Source organism: Oncorhynchus tshawytscha, linkage group LG23 (genome assembly GCF_018296145.1).
Source record: "Oncorhynchus tshawytscha isolate Ot180627B linkage group LG23, Otsh_v2.0, whole genome shotgun sequence".
Classification (NCBI taxonomy): Eukaryota; Metazoa; Chordata; class Actinopteri; order Salmoniformes; family Salmonidae; genus Oncorhynchus; species Oncorhynchus tshawytscha.
The window spans coordinates 12,890,485-12,903,985 of NC_056451.1; the positions used below are offsets into that span (position 1 = coordinate 12,890,485).

The 13,501-nt window shown below is 45.6% G+C and overlaps 1 protein-coding gene across 9 annotated transcripts in view; it reads right to left on the reverse strand.

The window, feature by feature from the left end:
- Positions 1–11,772, reverse strand: part of LOC112222932 (chondroitin sulfate proteoglycan 5) — a 33,805-nt gene extending 22,033 nt beyond the window's left edge. For 3 of the 9 annotated variants that reach the window (XM_042304623.1, XM_024385805.2, XM_024385812.2), the window contains exons 1-2: positions 11,152–11,767; positions 1,770–2,751 (exon numbers count right to left, since the gene is read on the reverse strand). In XM_042304623.1, the coding sequence (XP_042160557.1) occupies positions 1,770–2,751; positions 11,152–11,248 (1,079 nt within the window). In that variant the 5' untranslated portion in view covers positions 11,249–11,767. Of the gene's footprint in view, positions 1–1,769; positions 2,752–11,151 lie in introns of all 9 variants that reach the window. The other 6 variants (XM_024385806.2, XM_024385809.2, XM_024385808.2 and 3 more) reach the window with 6 other exon arrangements.
- Between the last annotated feature and the right edge of the window lie 1,729 nt (positions 11,773–13,501).

Genomic DNA, 13,501 nt, shown 5'->3' on the forward strand with positions numbered 1-13,501 from the left:
ACAGACCTTCTCCAGGTCCTTCAGGTTTCGGGGCTGTCGCTGGGCAACACGGACTTTCAGCTCCCTCCAAAGATGTTCTATTGGGTTCAGGTCTGGAGACTGGCTAGGCCACTCCAGGACCTTGAGATGCTTCTTACGGAGCCACTCCTTAGTTGCCCTGGCTGTGTGTTTCGGGTCGTTGTCATGCTGGAAGACCCAGCCACGACCCATCTTCAATGCTCTTACTGAGGGAAGGAGGTTGTTGGCCAAAATCTCGCGATACATGGCCCCATCCATCCTCCCCTCAATACGGTGCAGTCGTCCTGTCCCCTTTGCAGAAAGCATCCCCAAAGAATGATATTTCCAACTCCATGCTTCACGGTTGGGATGGTGTTCTTGGGGTTGTACTCATCCTTCTTCTTCCTCCAAACACGGCGAGTGGAGTTTAGACCAAAAAGCTCTATTTTTGTCTCATCAGACCACATGACCTTCTCCCATTCCTCCTCTGGATCATCCAGATGGTCATTGGCAAACTTCAGACGGGCCTGGACATGCGCTGGCTTGAACAGGGGGACCTTGTGTGCGCTGCAGGATTTGAATCCATGACGGCGTAGTGTGTTACTAATGGTTCTTTGATACTGTGGTCCCAGCTCTCTTCAGGTCATTGACCAGGTCCTGCCGTGCAGTTCTCGGCTGATCCCTCACCTTCCTCATGATCATTGATGCCCCACGAGGTGAGGTCTTGCATGGAGCCCCAGACCGAGGGTGATTGACCGTCATCTTGAACTTCTTCCATTTTCTAATAATTGCGCCAACAGTTGTTGCCTTCTCACCAAGCTGCTTGCCTATTGTCCTGTAGCCCATCCCAGCATTGTGCAGGTCTACAATTTTATCCCTGATGTCCTTGTGGAGAGGTTGGAGTCTGTTTGATTGAGTGTGTGGACAGGTGTCTTTTATACAGATAACGAGTTCAAACAGGTACAGGTAATGAGTGGAGAACAGGAGGGCTTCTTAAAGAAAAACTAACAGGACTGTGAGAGCCGGAATTCTTACTGGTTGGTAGGTGATCAAGTACTTATGTCATGCAATGAAATGCAAATTAATTACTTAAAAATCATACAATGTGATTTTCTGGATTTTTGTTTTAGATTGATTGCGCACGTGTGGGTTGAACCGGATGGTTGAAATTGATCTGGCAAAACAATTGAAGTTTCCTCCTAAACGTCTCTGTAAAGCATCCAGGAACACGTGCTGCTTTCTATTCTCTAGTCTGAAATCACTGAGCTGCTTCATATGGGAGCCCAATTTTAATTTACATTCCCTCTCTCTCTTTCTCCGTCTCCCTCCTTCTCCCCTTCTCTCTCTCCCTCTCTCTCTCATCTCCTTCTCTCTCTCTTTCTCTATCTCTCTCTGTCTCCCTCTTTCTCCCCTACCCTCTCTCTCTCTCTGTCTCCCTCTCTCTCTCGCTCACTGTGTGTGTGTGTGTGTGTGTGATGGGGAACTGTTTTCCATCCTCCATCTCATTCACTCATCAGGCTAGCTCGTACTTTCTAAACACATTGTCCAGGGTGTATATATCTGTTATTGTAATGCAGACAGAGATAATGGGTTTTATTGGGTTCAATGTTTATCTCTGATATGTTAGTAAACTAGATTTCTTCCATCTGGATGCCTTGCCTATGATGTACAGTATGTGTGATGGCTATGTGTGCCAGAGTGTGTGTGTGTGTGTGTGTGTGTGTGTGTGTGTGTGTGTGTGTGTGTGTGCGTGCACTCATTCCATCTCTCACCTGCAGAAGACCCCCATTCCATCCAGTAGGTAGCACTGGCCTCCGTTGAAGCAGTAGCTGGGCAGTGTGTCGCAGGGGGAGCGGCAGGTTTCATTCTGCTTCACGTAGCCCTGGCGGCAGCCACCGGCTCCGTCTGAGCCATCCACGGGTAACGCTGGAGGGGCTGCCGCAGGGCCCTCTGGTGCAGCAGCAGCACCCCCACTGGGCAGCCTCTTGTCTGGGGTGAAGGAGCCGGAACCTGGGGGAGCCCTGGGCCTGGAGCGGGATGGAGGCTCGGCAGTTAGCCTCAAGTCGTCATCCCCATCCAAGGTATCAGTAGTGGTGCCGTAGGAGTACTCATCAGGGGTGGGCGACGCACCCTCCTCGTACGGCGTGAGGTAGTCGTAGTTGTCTGGCATGGCCCAGGAAGTGGGGTCGCCTCCCTGGAGCTCGTGGGCCAAAGAGGAGGGAGAGGGCGGGGCTAGGTCCAGGCCGCGGCCGCGAGAGGCGGGGTCGAAGAAGTCCACGGTGAGGACGTCCGGGCGAGAGGGGTTAGCGGCGGCAGGGGGAGGGGCAGTGGTGGTGGCCAGATTGGCTACTCCTTCTCGGAAGTGACGGTCCAGGTCGAAGACGTTGTCTCTGGCGTTCAGCCACGGTGGGTCGGTGTGCTCCTCTTCATCCTCTTTCTCCTCCGTGCCACGGGGGTTGCTAGGCAGAAGGAGCTCTGTCTCTGCTGAGTCAGGGCTGATCCTGGGCGGGGCCACCACCTCCTCCTCGGCTGGCAACACCCCTTCTCCCAGCATGCCGCTGCCCTGCTCCTCTTTGGAGCGGGGCATGCGGCCGGCCCTCTGGGTCACCGTGAAGACGGGGCTGACTGAGGCGCTGACCCCGGTCACCTCGATAACAACATCATTCACTTTGGCCGCTTCCTCGACCTTACTGGGCAGGGATGTCACGTTGGCAGTGGTGTCCAACTCAGGGACATTGGCCCTCAGAGTGTTCCCTGAAAACATACAAGAAAACAATGTTGTCAGGTCTCGTAACCACACACCGCCATGAGTGAATATCCTTTTATCAATCTGTCCACTTAATGTCATTCATAATATAAAACAGGGACACAAGAACTAGACCTACTCCAGTTTGCTACGGCATGAAAATAATCCTGCAGCAACAGGAAATGTGAATTATTATGTGCATTGGAACATTAGAACATTTGTTTGTAGGGGTTGATAGATTTTTCGTTAGGGCAAGTCAAGTCAGAGATATTTCAAATGTAAATTACCAACAGAAACCTTTGTAAATTACCAACAGAACCTCAGATACATTACACGTTTGCATTTCCTGCTGTGAGGGAAATTCTCAGCAACAAAAGAGTGGTCAAATTAACATCCTACACCTGTAGTAAACAAACACCAACCGAACAAACTATCAGATGACCAATGACTTTCTTGCATTGAGGCTTCAGCCAAGTGACGAGTTGTGTCAATTGAACGACTGAACATATCGTGACTCAAGTCCCTAGTCATTGGGCGGTATCTGTCTCCCAAGACGGCTCAGTAGTCCAGCATTACCCTGAGGCTAAAATGCAAAACAAATTAAACCAAGATGGACTGGCCATATACTTATCCACTGGTCAATTACATCAGCCAAGTGTAGCTCCTTATTCCTCTCCTAAAGCAGCTTTGGCGAACCCCATGGATTATGTGTAATAATAGACTAATGTACTTGAATGGCAAGGAGCTGGGATTAGGGATTATGGTTTGGGGTTTAGGGTCTCCGGGGCTCCCTGTGGGAGGTGGAGTGATCTGGAGGGGAGTCGGTCATATGGCATCTTCAGCCTGCAGTCTCACAGAGAGCAGCGCTGAGAGAAACACAGGGAGACATTACTTTAACCAGACACACATGTCGTTCAGTGAAAGAGTGTCGGATTTACTTGTCAGTAAGAGATGTTTTCTTCCACAGAAATGACATCATCATACTTGATAAGCGCTGTGCCATTTGTGACGTGGTGTCTAGGTTTCAGTGTGGTGTCCAAGAAAAACATTCACACCCACACAAACCAACATCTCATATCAGACAATATAACCATTTCTTCATTAATGGTGCGTGACAACCAAGTAACTCACAAAGCTTCAACAAAACCAGGCGCGGTTATACTAGAATTATTTGTAGGAAATATACAGTCGGCCTATAGAGTATTGCATTACTAAGCAGATAAAGGCTGTTAATGGGGAGCAGCCAGGTGGAATCCTGGGCTTATTTCTGCTGCAGTCAGAGAAACAGAGGCTTTTGAAATGAGGGTGAATTTTGGGTTAATCCATCCACCAGAGACACTCATTCTGCTGCTCACACTGCTGTTAACGACGTCATCTGACATTCTGAGCAGCGTCGCTTCTGCCAAAACCACTATGGACCGTCACGCTTACACACATATTCAGGGAATATACTTTAAAAGGAATATACTGTACACACACACACACACAGACACACACACACACAGACACACAGACGCAAGGACACACACACACACACACAGACACACACACAGAGAGACGCAAGGACACACGAACGCACACGCACACACACAGAGAGACGCAAGGACACACACACACACAGACACACACACACACACACACAGACGCAAGGACACACGCACGCACGCGCACACACACACACACAGAGAGACGCACGGACACAGGCATTCTCTCATTAAGTGATCAACTCTACAGAGAACAGAACAGGCTAGCTAACTCTGTGTGAGTAGTCCCCAGGGGAGCAGGCTACTCAACAGACAGCTCAGTCCGACGGTAAAGAGACACTGTAGTCACACTTCTGTGTTTGTTCAGCTCTAACAATCACTCAAGTCACTTTACGTCTTTAACAGTTGTATGTCTGGAAAACAAACAGAGACGGAAAGTAACGTTCCAAAGACAAAGGTCTGTCTCGTTGTTTCTGTCAAAATGGCCAAACAGTAACCTTGGCCGAGTCTGGGTTCCCTGTTGTTTTCACCATCAACATCTATATCAGTATCATTCAAAGTGTGGCCAGTGTAGTGGGCTAACAGCCATAGAAATATTTTTGTGATGCACGGCCGTCATTTGTGTGCAGTATAAATGTCTAGATTTCATGGATGTCGGGTTTGTCGGGTTTATTGAGTCAGGAATACTGGAGTTGTACTACATTTGGCAGTAACTAGTTCACTAATTAAAACATTCCATACATGTGGTTCTCTCTTCTAAAAGGGATTACTTCAAGGTAAAAATAAAAAAAATATTTTCAAAGGCTTCTTAAAACCTTTTACGGCAGTGGGCTAAATCAGGGTCACACAGAGTGTTTCTTGGTGGTCTTAAGCAAATCTACGTTGAAACAAAAGTATACACCTCACACAGATGGTTATGGGCTTAAGACACCTGTACAATGTCAGATATAGAGTTGAAATGTATTACATTTGAGTGTGCATACCAATATAACACTTTATATACTGTACATCACAGAAGACTGAAATATAACAACACCGTTTGACATAGAAACACCAGATTTTCAGCAGGTTTTTAAAAATAATGTTAATTCATTATGAAATTACAAAAAATATGAATAACATTCCACCCATGAGGCCACTAGGGGGCGATTTGGTTATTTGACTGCAGGAAAGGTTATTAATCACTCATCTACGTAGAGACACACTCTCTCTCTCTCTCAACCCCTTTTGTTTCTCTCTCTCTGTCTGTCTGTCTGTCTGTCTGTCTGTCTGTCTGTCTCTCTCTCTCTCTCTCTCTAAGGAGGACACCACTGGTGCTCTTGAAGAGCCGCTCTATTGGAGAGCTTTGCTTTGCTGATTCTCTGAAGTGAGTTTCAATTAAGAATGTATCCTCACATAGTGTTGTTAACCTAATTGGATTAACAAGGAGACTTTTGACAGTCCGCTGACTTCGCTGGGCACCACCGGCCAGAAGTAGGGTTGTAAAATTACGTGAACTTTTAATAAATTCCCTGGTTTTCCAGAAATCCTGGTTGGAGATTTCTGGATTCCGGGAATCCTCCAACCGGGATATTGGGAAAACCAGGGCATTTATTAAAAGTTCACTAAATTGTGCAGCCTTAGCCAAGACCCATAGATTGAGAACCACTGTGAACAGCAGACTCGTATCTCCCACTGGTACACAGCTATCTCCTCATCACCTGACCAAGCCACAAATAAATACTTTTTGATTCAATAAGGAGAACTGAAGTTTAGTCATCGAGACTTCGGCTCACATGCAGGGAGAGTGGGCCTGCCCGTATATGTGCAGCTGTTTCTGAAGTCAAACGAGAACACATGAAGGCACTTACACCATTCTTGGACTTACTCGAGTTGAGGTTTCCAATGAAAGACTTGTATACACCAGAGACAAATCGCAGTCTCATTCTCTTTAAACAATGTGAAGACACTGATTTGATTTATCCAGTTGCAAGGCAAGACTATTAACACCAGTCTAAAAATACTTCATATTGCAGTTGATACTGTTTATGATCAGGCAAAGTTTTAGGAGATCAGAGAATATTAAAAACGTTATTTGAGGCAGAAGAACAAAGGTGAAAATGCAGTGTAATTTAACGCCTACCCTGAGGTGGGCCTACAGATGCAAAACTTGTGTGTAAATCATGGATTTGATCTCAAAGTGAGACTTGTGCAAGATAGAGGAAGGTGACTTACCTATTCAGTATGAGTAACCATACATCCTGAACGCCAACCCAATCCCAGCCAACAAGCTACACTGCGCCCACTATGACACAGAGCCTGTCCAACAAAACGGACATTAGATACACAGGTCCAGCAGGGTGGCAGCCTGGCATGATGCCACAATGGCCTGAATGGAGATTGCCAGGGTAGGGTCAGATCCCTGTTTAGACCTGGTCTTCTCACCGTTCCTGGCCTCCACTGCTGATTGTCCCCCTGGCCCAGATGGAATGAGGCTCATGGGGGCCACAGTGGACCCCCGGCCAAGGGCTGTTGGAGAGCAGTGTGTGGCGGCCTGGGAGGGTGGATAAAGTGGTCTTTGTGTTCCCCTTTCATACGGGACTATCAGACAGTGTTACATAAGGAACCCCTTCACCCCTTAAAGAGTATTCTGAGGTGTTTGGGGGTATGGGGGGGTAATGAGAGGTATTTAGCATTGCCAGGGACAACAGGGTTGGTGTTGGCTAGCTGCCGTATCTTTTGTTTCCTGGTTAGTTGGGATGCATTGCCTACCTCCAAATGAAACGGGGGATTGTGATTGGCTATGACAGACAGTAAAGAGAGCGGGGATTGGTTGTGACAGATTTTAGCTCCCAGGCAGTGTCTGCTGACCCAGACAGAAGGACATAGGGGTGGAGGGTCAGAGGTAAGGGTGGCCAGAGCAGTGAGATAAAGTACAGCACAGCTGGCTGTAGCTTCAAATAAATATATCTGTTTCTATGTCTCTGGGATTATGAGGTTGTGTGTGAGAGAGTGAGCCTGACTGATCACTCGTTTCCATCCATTTTACAGTGAGCTCCCTCTAAACAATCCTCAAGAGAGGACTTTCATACTGTATATAGACACACACATACACACATATGCACGGGTATAACACACACACACACACACTATATAACCATTATGAATAATGCATTAACCTTTTTCACTTTACTCAACACCACTCATTAATATCTATGAAAGTGGATATGCATGGGTCTGCATTCAGCCTTAATTGAATACCCCTGCATTGATTTCCACCTACCACTCTCTCCATCTCTCTCTCTCCTTCTCTCTCTCTCTCCCTTCGTCCCTCCATCACATAAAACCTTTCATTTCTGTGCCCAACAGGTGGCAGGCTGGAGGAGGGATGGGTTGCCATGGCAACAGTCTTGCCCTCACTGTGCAGAGGGAGAGTTGATGCAGCGTTGCTAACCTAACAGATCTGCACACAAAAACACGCATGCACGCACACACTACAAGGACAAAACGCTAATACTCACATTTTCAGACATAAATATTAAGTGCGTAAGAACAAAGGGTGTGTGTGCAGGTGTGTGGTTTACAGAACACTTGCTATTTGTGTGTGCCTGGTCGTGTGTGTTATCAAAATGCAGAACAGGGAGCCTGTCCTCTCTAAACATGCCCCTCCGGTGTCCATACTCCATACACTAATCCTTTACCTTCCTGCTTCAAGCCAGTGGTACTAGGACCCCTGGGGTACTTGGCCTATCCATAGAGGGTACTTGAGACTCATGATACCATAAAATGCCCATGAGAGGGTACCACAGGGGTACTCCGGGCAGAGCTAAATTGGGAACGACTGATTTAAGTGATTAGCCTTCGATAAACTCCTAGCTTTGAAAGGCATCCAGGGATCACACAGACCACATGAATCCAGCTATCAGTAAGATTATTATCCCTTCTTTCATTTGGTTCAGCTGAATGTGGTGGATTTCTTTATTAATATATGTCATTTAACCAAGTGCATACATACATTTTACATATGGGTGGTCCAGGGAATTGAACCCACAACCCTGGCGGTGCAAGCGCCATACTCTACCAACTGAGCTACAGAGGACCACCTCTTTGACAGGGGGAGGTAGGGGAATGACTGCTAATAGGACAGGGCTCAGCTATGGACGCCGTCTTGGTGATGTAATACACTCCGCTCGCATTGCAGAGCACGGTTCGCTTTGAGGAGGAGACGAGATGTGCGCTGACACATTAGGAGGCGCGTGCACTGACATGAACTCGCTGACACGCACACAGACTACTAGAACGTACAAGGACACAAAGATACACACTTATTCTTAACACTATCACAACCTATGGGAATGCTCACACACACATTTAAACGGCTGGCCAGGTCAAGCCAACCGACACCTTGGTTAATGGTCTCCTGCTGGCAACTGGAGGCAGAACCTTGGAGCAGGGGGTGCAGGGGGGTGCAGGGGGTTGCAGGTGGTAGGACAGAGAGAACGGGATAACACTATTTTGTCTTCTTCACTGCGTCTCCCCGTGCTTCTCCTCTGATGATGAGATGCAAAGTCACCCCACAATCCCCCTGAAGCAACACTGAGAGGAGCTGCTTGGGAAGGAGGGTGTGCCTAAAGTGGGTTTCATGTTACACATGCAGAGGCGTCTTTGCGCTGAGCAAGCCATTGTTTGAGATGGAAGGAGGTGGAGTGCAGAGGTTCTACCAAGCAGCATGTGAGGTGCTGGGGTTTGAGGTCATCCACCCAAGGTTCTAATGATTTCAGCTCTCCATTGGTGATGTGTTCAACCTAGCAGTGAACAAAGCTCATTGTGTGACTAATGTGAAATGAGTAATGTATACTTACGACTGGGACTAGAGAAAGGAAGGTTGGAACTACACCCATTGGCAGGTGTTTTCTAATGAGCAGACCAATGTAAGAAGGATATGTAGGTAGGCTGTTTTAGCATGTGGTATATCTAACCTGGGTCACATTTGCCATTACACAGAGCACATACCAGTGGCATCATACGACCGACCGACCGACCGACCGACCGACAGACAGACAGACGTGCACTATTTCTCCAATTTACTTTAAATTGATTTTAAAATGACTGTTATGATCAAAATGTGTGTTTTTTTACTAAACTGCTATAAAAAAGGCTGGGGGGGATTTGGTTTGCAGATTAACACACCCGCGCTTCAAAGATAATCTGTCCGCGGCAGATGTGTGTCAGCAGGCCAGAGGAGAGCAGAGGAAAGAAGGGAGAGGCAGGCAGGAGGGAGAGGCAGGCAGGAGGGAGAGGCAGGCAGGTGGGCGGGGAGGTCCATCATTCCCAGAGTCCATCACTGTGCTGGCCCCAGGGACATAAATCCTGGAAATGTGGCTGAGCCTTGACTACTATTACCCCCTCCATCACCCGTCCAAACCCGCTCACAGAGCCATCATTCTGAGTGGGGGAGGGGAGATGCCTCTACATCCCTCACTATTACCCCCTAACCATCTCTTCACTTCACTATGGATGACTGAAAATGCCACCAAGAAGAGGAGCTCTGACATGTAATTAAGTGTCATTGTTAGGGACACCATTCTTTGGTCATCTCAGTGTTCACAGTAGAAGGAGCAGGTGGTGCCACTGCCACAGCAAACCGGTGAAGCAAAGAAATGACGGCGATGATGGAGGGCTCACCCTCCCTATAGGAGTATTAAAAGCCTAGTTCACTAATTTTGTGGAACTAATGTTTTAAATTGTATTCTTATCAGAGGGTGCTGCACCCTCAGCCACCCTACTTTCCTGCAGCCATCATTGTATATATTTGGCATGGCTAATGTTATATTAAAAATTCACCCATTTAATCAGGGCATTTTGACATTGTTTGAGCATGTCTTGGTGCATTGGTACCGTCTTCAGTGCCCTGTTGCTGGGCGGTGATGGGCATAAACGGATCCTCTTTTTGCCGGTTGGACAATAGCGCACCAAATAGCGCACCAGTCTCCAGAGGCTACACAGACGTTTTTTTTTTATACTGACATATGGATAAATAAATATAAGCTAACATCCCATCCTTCCGCAGACTACATTGCCTGTAAGTAGGGAACCAATTCACGCTCCCATTCCTACAATCACTGCACATCATTGTTATGGGTGTCCAAGCAGAAGTGGCCAAACATAAAATATAATGGTAATGGCGACCGAGTAAGGCAATTTAAATAAAAATGAATCGACTAAATTAGGTAGCCTATATCCCCATGATGTCACATTGATTCTATCCCTGGGCTATTCATAGCCAACAACATTATTAATATGTAAGAAGTGCTGTGATTCAGCATGAGACAAATGAGGATAGAGAGTTTTCAATGTCTTTTCATGTTTTCTATAAAAGCCAAGGCGCGCTGTATCAGAATGTCTGTTCGGATTGGTTGATGAATAATGCAACAGGGACTCCGACCGTAATCCTGCCTTTGTGTCGCCTGGCTCCATCATTGCCATAGTGACAGCAGCAGCCTCGGGGGAGCCATCTTGGTGCATCGGCTCGCCACTATTACCCCGTAACATCGATACAGAGAGTGGGTCATTGCTGAAAGGCAATTGTGCCATCCGGCTCTCCAAAAACCAATACAACTTCCATGCAATTGCCTCTCTTTGGAATTGACCCATTGCCCGACAATATCCCACCCATAATGTCATCTCATAACCCAAATAAAATATCGGTTAACGTCCTGGGAAAAGATGCCTATGTGCTCAATGACACTATTCTGAGAGTGAGCGCATGACCAGTCGGCTCTAGCCTACAATAGAAGACTCACTGGCCCCCTTTGTTGGACTGACTCTCTGTGCAAGTGTGTTTAGTCCCTGGTTTCACGGTGGTCAGCCTATCATACACATCCGAGGGGAAACAAAGAGACAACCCTTGCTTTCTTGTGAGTAAAAACGTATACGATTTCTTACCATGTACAAAGAGGGGAATCAAGTGTAGAACCAGAATGATTGACAGCATCATTTGCCTCCAGCATCCCGTGCAAAACCTCGCTTCCTTTCCGTTCATTCCTGCGTGTGATAATGGCCAGAAAATCTGATGAAAATCCCTCTGAAAATGAAGTGTTCAAAATAGAAATAATCCGAATTGTAAATCTTTTGATTTGATTTGTGCCCCCTATCCACGTTAGACTCCCGCCTCCCTGCACTTCCCCATAGTAACTTCGTCTTGAGTGGTGTGCTAGTATTTACTTCTCCCGCTTCTTCAATTAGCCACAGTTCAATCGTTCAAGGCCCCGTCGCCACCGAATATCGGCCAGACGGAGACCTCGCACAGCCAAGGATTGACGTTCCGTACTGGAGCTGAGTTGAGCGCAAGCGAAAGCTGCGGCTCCGTTTGTTTTTGATTAGAGCGATGGCACTTCACCATAGGACGACAGGCAACGCTCCGCGGAATGTGATGCTATCGGCACTGCTCTCACCATATGGGAAGGGGAAAGGATTGTTGCTGCCCCCCTCCTCCCGTCTCCTACTCCTACCCCTCCTCTTCCCAAGGCTTTTTTCCTTTCAATAATTTGGACCAATTTGCTATTCAACTGAGACTATTGGATTTTGCCAGTGCACACTCAGCTCGGCATTTCAGCAGCCTTTTAAACACAATTTATCAACGGAGACTTAAAATAAAAAATATATATAATAATTGGCGTGAGTGCGCAGGCGTATGCTTATTTTCCACTGTCAAATGTTTCAAGCATTTCCCTGAAGAGATTTGATGCTTTGGCCAAATGTTTGAATAAATCAAGTGAAATATAAATCATGGGTTTTAAGCACTGTGCTCAAACTCCGATTCGGTCCATGGGCCACATGCCACATAACAGTTGGATGAGAGGGAGATTTAAAGTAAAGTAGTGTTTTAATGCTTTAGAAACAACATGTTTTTGGTTAATTGTTTGTTCAGATAAAGAAACAAACAGCAGAGAGGGGGCGGGGTGTGAGAGACTTTGGGATGCAGTGATGAATGCATGAGGGCCCAGAGTACTGACGGTGGGGGTCCCACACATTCTTTCACAAGCTACCAGCTCTCACAGTCTCAGGTCAGAATTAGGCTACACCTTCAACCATGTTTGTCAAATTAGAAATTTCGAAGTTCTTCCAAAAGTGAAATTTCAAGGGTAAGTTTAGATATTAACTGGATTTTTACAGTGAGGGTTAAGTTTAGACATTAACTGGATTTTTATGGTTAGGGTTAAGTTTAGATATTAACTGGATTTTTACGGTTAGGGTTAAGTTTAGGCATTAACTCTGGATTTTTACAGTTAGGGTTAAGTTTAGATATTAACTGGATTTTTATGGTTAGGGTTAAGTTTAGGCATTAACTGGATTTTTACGGTTAGGGTTAAGTTTAGACATTAACTCTGGATTTTTACAGTTTGGGTTAAGTTTAGATATTAACTGGATTTTTATGGTTAGGGTTAAGTTTAGGCATTAACTGGATTTTTACGGTTAGGGTTAAGTTTAGACATTAACTCTGGATTTTTACAGTTTGGGTTAAGTTTAGATATTAACTGGATTTTTACGGTTAGGGTTAAGTTTAGATATTAACTGGATTTTTACAGTTAGGGTTAAGTTTAGATATTAACTGGATTTTTACAGTTAGGGTTAAGTTTAGGCATTAACTGGATTTTTACGGTTAGGGTTAAGATTAGTTATTAACTAGATTTTTACAGTTAGGGTTAAGTTTAGGCATTAACTGGATTTTTACGGTTAGGGTTAAGTTTAGTTATTAACTAGATTTTTACACTTAGGGTTAAGTTTAGGCATTAACTGGATTTTTACGGTTAGGGTTAAGTTTAGATATCAACTGGATTTTTATGGTTAGGGTTAAGGTTAGATATTAACTGGATTTTTACGGTTAGGGTTAAGTTTAGGCATTAACTCTGGATTTTTACAGTTAGGGTTAAGTTTAGATATTAACTGGATTTTTATGGTTAGGGTTAAGTTTAGGCATTAACTGGATTTTTACGGTTAGGGTTAAGTTTAGACATTAACTCTGGATTTTTACAGTTTGGGTTAAGTTTAGATATTAACTGGATTTTTACGGTTAGGGTTAAGTTTAGATATTAACTGGATTTTTACAGTTAGGGTTAAGTTTAGATATTAACTGGAGTTTTACGGTTAGGGTTAAGTTTAGGCATTAACTGGATTTTTACGGTTAGGGTTAAATTTGGGCATTAACTGGATTTTTACGGTTAGGGTTAAGTTTATGCATTAACTGGATTTTTACGGTTAGGGTTAAGTTTAGGCATTAACTCTGGATTTTTAC